Source organism: Symsagittifera roscoffensis, chromosome 3 (assembly GCF_963678635.1).
Source record: "Symsagittifera roscoffensis chromosome 3, txSymRosc1.1, whole genome shotgun sequence".
Classification (NCBI taxonomy): Eukaryota; Metazoa; Xenacoelomorpha; order Acoela; family Convolutidae; genus Symsagittifera; species Symsagittifera roscoffensis.
This window is the reverse complement of record NC_087064.1, coordinates 69048344-69055124: the sequence shown is the minus strand read 5'-3', so window position 1 is coordinate 69055124 and position 6781 is coordinate 69048344. Positions and strand designations below refer to the sequence as shown.

General features: G+C 37.2%; 1 protein-coding gene across 1 annotated transcript; it reads right to left on the bottom strand.

Moving 5' to 3' along the window:
- Positions 1–362: 362 nt before the first annotated feature.
- Positions 363–5703, bottom strand: LOC134841942 (TIP41-like protein). The gene is made up of 6 exons (XM_063858039.1): positions 5403–5703; positions 4818–5000; positions 3964–4060; positions 3150–3325; positions 1424–1553; positions 363–598 (listed from the first exon to the last, which is right to left on the bottom strand). Exons 1-6 carry the CDS (start codon positions 5615–5617, stop codon positions 506–508), a joined length of 894 nt encoding a protein of 297 aa, XP_063714109.1. The 5' UTR covers positions 5618–5703; the 3' UTR covers positions 363–505.
- Positions 5704–6781: the final 1078 nt, after the last annotated feature.

Sequence of the window (6781 nt, the reverse complement as noted above, 5' to 3'; positions counted from 1 at the left end):
AGTTGATGATCAGAAAGGCGAGCAATAAGCAAAATGAGCCTATAAAACTAATTCAAAAAGAGAAAATTGGGCCAATAGATAACTGTTTTGTTCCTCTGGGAAATCGAAAACTTTAAACTATCTCGAAAGTGAAAGAAAATCACGTTTTTAGGCGGCTTTTGCACTTGAAGAACGCTTTACTCTTTTTTTCACTTCAGCTAAAGGATTAAAAAGCATCAAACTCATTACAAATCACATGTCAAATCGAATGTAATTATATTGCCAATGCAGCCTACTGATTTAAAAACACCACCAGAAGTAGTACCTTCAAAAGTGCCAACAAAAGTAGCATTTTTATTTGCTGACTTAAGTTGGAAAAAAGGCATTGTAAGGGTTGTCATTAAATATCTTCAATCAATGAGAAAACACTTAGAAAGTCAATTTCATTCAGGGTATTCAATGAAGCATGAGTTTTATAACGAGGTGTATCACAACTAATTTGGCAATTAATTTGAGTCATTTCAATTCAGTTTAGTTCGATCACTTGTGTCTTTTGACTAAGCACTGTCAGCTTGGGAGAAATCTCGTCTGGCCTTGTGATCTCACTGTAGCCTATGTCCTGAAACACAATTGAAATACCCAGGATGAAGGATGAATTTTTCTGCATTTACAAAAACTGCTTCAGAATTACTTGTTTCACACTACACATTTTTTCTATTTTTTTTTTCAAAATTGAAGGTTTTACAAAACTGAACATTACGAGGCCAAACTGTGTATTTTGTGAATTGTAATCGGATTCCGCAACAATGACGCGCTCTTTTGTTCTTTCGTTTTCTTTGATCGTTCCGACAAAATTCTAACATGTTTAAAGACTTGTCTCTGAACTCCAGAGACATACACACCAAATTGTGCGCTTATCCAGTGCACAGTTTGGCCTATTAATGAACTCATGAAAAAATGCTTTGTACTCGCTGTTTAAATTGAACACGCTTTCAAAAATAGTAAAAGACCTCTTCCCATATTTAAATTTGTGCTCACTTCAGCTCAACATAGTTCGTATAATTAGATAACCCAGGGAGTCTTTTCTGTCATACGCACCATTGATGCCAAAGTAACTCTTGTGCTTAGAAACAATTAATCCGAGAGGCGCCGAATTGTGTTCTTTGTTCACATGCTCTAATTGAGGATACAAAAACAGAAAAATAGCAGCCGATGAATCTTAACATGCCAAAAATGAAGTATTCAAGGTTTGTATGGCAAAAAAAGACACAAAGTTTGGTAAATAAAAGATTTGTAAAGCAAAAAAGAGATCCCATTTCGTTCCTGGTCAGATGGTTCCCAATCCCAATCCCTATGGTGGGCAAGGATAACAACCATCTCCCCCAGGAACGCCCAGTATTGGGTAGATCCAGGTGTAAAAAAAATGCTATAACAGGGATCGGACCTGTGCTCTGAGTTCTGGAATGGAGGCCTCTCTTTTGGTGTGTTCCCAAACTATCACACTCCAGCTGGGCTCAGTGTAGAATCTTGAGTCGATCACTCGCACCATCACATCATCCACACGCAGGTAGAACCTGCATAACAACAATAGACTATATACCACCCCTCAGCTCACTTTCTCCCAATTCATAGGTGTTTTATGTGTTATTATGGCTAAATGCGTGATGTTACGATGTAAGGTATGAAGAACAAACTTGTTCACAAGAGTTAGTTTGTTCACCATGCAAAGTTATGGCAAAGTTAAAATAGTATTTTGAAATTGAAATTCAAATGTGGGATCGGGGTTGTGGAAAAGAGCTCAACTATATACATAAAACAAGAGAAGAGTACCACCAGTGCGCACTGAGCTCACATTTATGATGTTCTTTTTTCTTTAATGATCTTAAATCCAGATTGGCTGTCTAGACTAGCTTATCCTTAAACTTAGTTATTTCTCCTTGCGTTCCGACTACAAAGTGAAAAAAAATGCATTCGGGTAGTTTTTACAGTTTTTAAGTCAACTTTCATGGCTTTCAACTTCATCTTGTTTCCTTTTTCCACATGTATCTTTCTAAGCTAAAACTTTTTCAACTACTAAAACTACTTTTTTTACTTTTTTGTTTTTAATAAAATTAGGTTCTTAATGCAATAAGGCGAAAGCCTTTTGATTAATGGTCACAGTGATACAACTATTGAAATTTTTTCTTAATTGCCAGTATGAATCAAAGTATGAAACCAGTCTCGAAAATTCGCCCTGAAAACCAGTAATAAGTTCTTCCAGAGAACTATTCTTCGAAAACATGAGACAACTTGTTTTCTGTTGAAATGACAATTTCAACACAGAGGCGAACGCAAACACTTGTGAGAACACGACCGAAAAGCAGCTCTATCATGTGAAATACAAAAAAGTAGAATTAAGCCTCGAATTATCAAAAACTCGGCTACATGTTGGATTGGAATCTGCGATCTACTGCACAATCTACAGATTTTGAGTGTCAGGCAATCCCCTCATCCAAGCCAGCTTAACAACCGACAAATACTAGTCACGAATAAAGCAGCTACATATGCTAATAAACTCCCAAGCCATTCAGCAAAAGTGGCACCAAATACAAATAGACTCAATTTTGCAAGTAATAATTTGGAATATAAAACTGAAGGCATGCACACTAACTTTGAATGTTACAAATCGCAAAGCATAAAGCAACATTATGTATAAATTATGCATTATTGCGAGATATATTGAGTTAAAAATTTCTGAAATCGAGTTTTTATTATTGTGATGTTGTTTGAAACAAATCAGCTTTTTTCGGTTCATTTGATAAATTGAAAATGCATCAACTGTGTTAATTTATACCTATTCGAATGTTAAAGCCCATGTTATGAAAAAGCTGAATTTGCGACTTAGGTTGGAAAAAAAGAAGGTTCGCACTAATACACTAGCTTCGCAAGTGTACTCATAGCCTAGAGATTGGAGACAATACTTTCATTGTATCCCCGGACATATTTTTAAATACTTTTACGCGGTTTTAAAGAACCACGAAGCATTATTCATTTGGAGTATAGATAAATGAACAGTAATTTGTTGCTACTTATTCGCCTTATTTACTTATCGAAGCAATTCAAGAACTGTTTTCAACCTGTTACCTTTGAAGAAATGTATTTTTCGAAGCAGTCCAAGAACTGTTTTCTACCTGAGTAAGAGAAGGAAGCATGTCTTCATGGCTCTGAGTTTGACATTGAGCATGGCGCAGCCGTTGTCCGACAACTCGTCTTCGAACAGAATGAGGTCTTGGAAGAAGAGGATGGGGTCTCTTCTGGTCAACTTCTCCACATTGATCACTTCCCACTCATGCTCCACGTCTCTGATCTAAATCATCATCACTTTTACCATCCAGATGATCCATCAAGACTGTTCACACGAAAAACTTCGATCTCTGATTGTGGTATTTGTCAAGCGCGTACTTAAAATTACCGAAAAAAATTTGAAAATTTAAACACGTTTTCTCAAAATAGCTTGAAATTATACAAAAAATGATAACAGCAAAAAGTTGGCTACAATTTTACCTGATATAATACAGTGCAATTTCTTCATGTATGCCAAGACACGCCAAAACTAGTCAAAGGTACGCCAAAATTAGTCTCAAATTTGAGTCAAGTCTCAATAAAATCTCGAATAACTCATGCGCCGACGGTATTTTAACGCAATTTTTTCTCGACTCGTATTTTAGCAAAGGCGGCAATCATGCTGATAGTTCTGAGACAGCGGTCAAACATCAGCAAGCAGATTTAGCAAATTTAGTATAAATTAGCGCCATAACGCCTTTAAAAAATTTTAGGGTTCGTCGCCAAAAAGTGGTGGTCCTAAAATCATACCAAAGGTGGACCTTTTGGTTGATGAGGGTCCCCCCATCTTAATCCGTTCCTGCCCGTAACCAAGGAAAAAGCGTCGATATCAAATATGGCAAAGATTAAAATGAGAGCTTGAAAAACTTTTCGTTTACTTGCCTTGTGAGGTGGTATATTGGAGAAGGTGCCAGAGTAGTCTGGTGTGAAGGTCCAGTCGAACTTCAATGTCTCCCTATCTATGTACTCACTGTCTTTCCTGAAAACACGAACTCATAATAGATGTCACTGGTGGAAACAACTGACCCATGTGAACAATCTCCCCCCTGAATAGACCAAGTGAACAATCTCTCCCCATCCACAAAAAATCTAACTGAAAAAAAAAAATTCAAGCCGTAAAGCCTGCATATACTATGCTTAAATCTGATTGGCAGAAAAATTTTACTTTTAACCAAGTGAACAATCTCCTTCTTAAAGGGGGCGGATTTTCAAAAAAAAAATCTAAAATTTTGTCGACCTTTTTTTAGGTCGACCGAATTGATTTTCTGAGCTCTCCTAAATCACTATAAAGACCCCATGTTTACCAAATTTTCTGCGCCGCAGGCAAGTTTAAAAAAAAAAAAAAACAGGCCATAAAAAGCGTTTTAGGCGCTTTATGGAAAACTTTGACCTCACGAAACAAAAGATATCTCAAAATAGTACAAAGGGGGACCCCTTGGATCGGCAGGAGTCGAATCCCTGAGAGGGGGAAGGAGAAGAGGCCGCCTCCCGCCCTCCCCCTAAATCAGCTACTGCATATTATATATATACTTAAAATTATGAGCCCATAAGAGAGTATTGAGGTTAACCATTCAAATAAATTTTTTGCACTTTTCCTGACATCTGGACTCTGTAATGTGGCCTATCTTTTCTAGTCCCCGACACGATGAAAAAATGAATCAATCCAGATCATATTTATTTTTAACCATTTGTAACGTCTGCGAGTTTGTTTAAATCGTATTCTGGTCTAATCTAACCTGGCTTCTCTCCATTTACTTGTGGCTGCTACTTTCACATTAGGATCTGGAATGAGACTAACTGTTGCCAGGGCATCTTTGGCTGAAAACCGGATCCTTTCTTCACCTTTGAAACTAAGAGACACTGTGTTGTCCAGAAACACCATCTCTGGCATCTGGGGCAGTCCTAGCTCCTCAACCAGCCTAAACATTTCAAACGATTTGCTAATTAAATTCCAAAATTCCTAAATCCCAGTATCCAGTTATCGTAATATATGAGGATAGTCATATTTGAAAACGAAAGCTTAAAACGCGGGATGATTTAACTTTTCTTCATTCATTAGTTGAATTACAATAGAACAAACTCTTTGTCCATTGTGTGCGAATATAGGTTAAAAAATAAGGTTGAACAGTTTAAACAATAAATTCCCCAGTAATTTGACATTTTTTCAAGAAAAACCTGTCATTACTGAACAAAAATTCGCCATTTTTTGCCCTTTAATTCAAAAAAGTAGACAATATTTTTAGTTTTTGAAAAAGCTATGCTTAGATTTCAAATATTTCTTTCATTAGCTTTTTATCAAGTAGAGTGACATTCTACCGTACATGTCAGTCTGCTTGCTGTCGGTCATCAGACCCTGACTGGCCTCCACCCTCCAACTACAGTCCCCCTCCCCGAACGAGTGATGCTCCACCCTCCTCCTTTTAGACGCATTCACCCCACACACAGCTGCCAAACTGTCCCCACCCCGGATTACAACCCCGCCCCGAGGGGGGTCAGAGTTGACAGTTTCTGAACTAATGTTACCGTCGACAGACATACTCGGTATCTAAGACTCTAACACTAACGCTGAATCACTGCACAGCATTCAAGTCAAATTTTCACAGCATTCGAAGCAACAATTTTTCAACTGAAAAGAAAACAAACAGCCAAAATAATTTTTGGACAGATCGCACTGATGCGCTTTTTATCGCACTGATGCGCATAAGTGATGACAAACTGATGCGCATTCAAAATTTTCTACCGATTTGCGCGATGCATTTGCCAGTGATGCAATCATTAACTGTGAGAATTTCCTCGTTCAATTGTGCACTTATGCGCATTTGACTAAACTGATCCCCGTAATCAAGATGACAAAATGGAACTAACTTTTGAAAAATCGACCAATCGATATTTTCTGCCAAAACGGAACTAACCTTTGAAAAAGTGACCAAGCGATTATTCCAGTTTTATCATCAGAGAGCTCAGTTTGAATGAAGCTTGAGATAGTAATTTGTTAGGCAAATTTTAAAAATTTAACCACCAAATAATAAAAGGAGCGAATAAATTTCAAATAATTTTAGTTAACACCTAAAAAGCTCTAACTTATCATTTGGAGCTGATTGACATTTACATAATCAGGCATTTGACTGAAAGGGGCACTTCAACGCTTTATCTACAACGCTAAAGCAGTACTTTTCAACACAGGCGAAGCCGAGCTTCGTATCTTTTACTCGACTAAAATATGCCAGTGGCGTTAAGAGTAGAAAATGACTGAAAAAACTGCCACTCTTTTCATATTTTCAGAAAATTACGCTCAGAAATCAGAGGATTCCGAAAATTCGCACAACCCAACTATTTCTTGACAGACAAATTTAAAAAACAATAATTCTGTGCTGTGGCGACCAAGCCGACAAAAAATAAAATGTCAAACAATAGTTCCACAATTACTTCTTCCAGCCAAAAGTTTTCAGTTTGCGACAAGAAACGGGTCCTAGCCGGACTCAATCCCTCGATCTCCATACTAACAGGTATAGACGTTAACCATAGTCCACGCGGACAAAATAAGATAGGGAAGTTAAATTTATTTTATATCAAATCATCAAAAGATTCTGTTAAACGTTGTTTACATGGAAAAAATCCATGCTCCGATTTGATAACGTTTGTTAAGCGCATGTGTATTTACTGATTCGAATGTCGAAAATTGAGACAGCAAATTAATCTT

What these genes read in the sequence shown, in the direction of transcription:
- LOC134841942 (XM_063858039.1), bottom strand. Translation starts at nt 5,617, where the DNA reads ATGTCTGTCGACGGTAACATTAGTTCAGAAACTGTCAACTCTGACCCC. An exon ending in AGTAAATGGAGAGAAGCCAG is followed by an intron (nt 4,061 to 4,817) that starts GTTAGATTAGAC and finishes TCGTGTTTTCAG; the next exon opens with GAAAGACAGTGAGTACATAG. An exon ending in TTCCAGAACTCAGAGCACAG is followed by an intron (nt 599 to 1,423) that starts GTCCGATCCCTG and finishes ATTGTGTTTCAG; the next exon opens with GACATAGGCTACAGTGAGAT.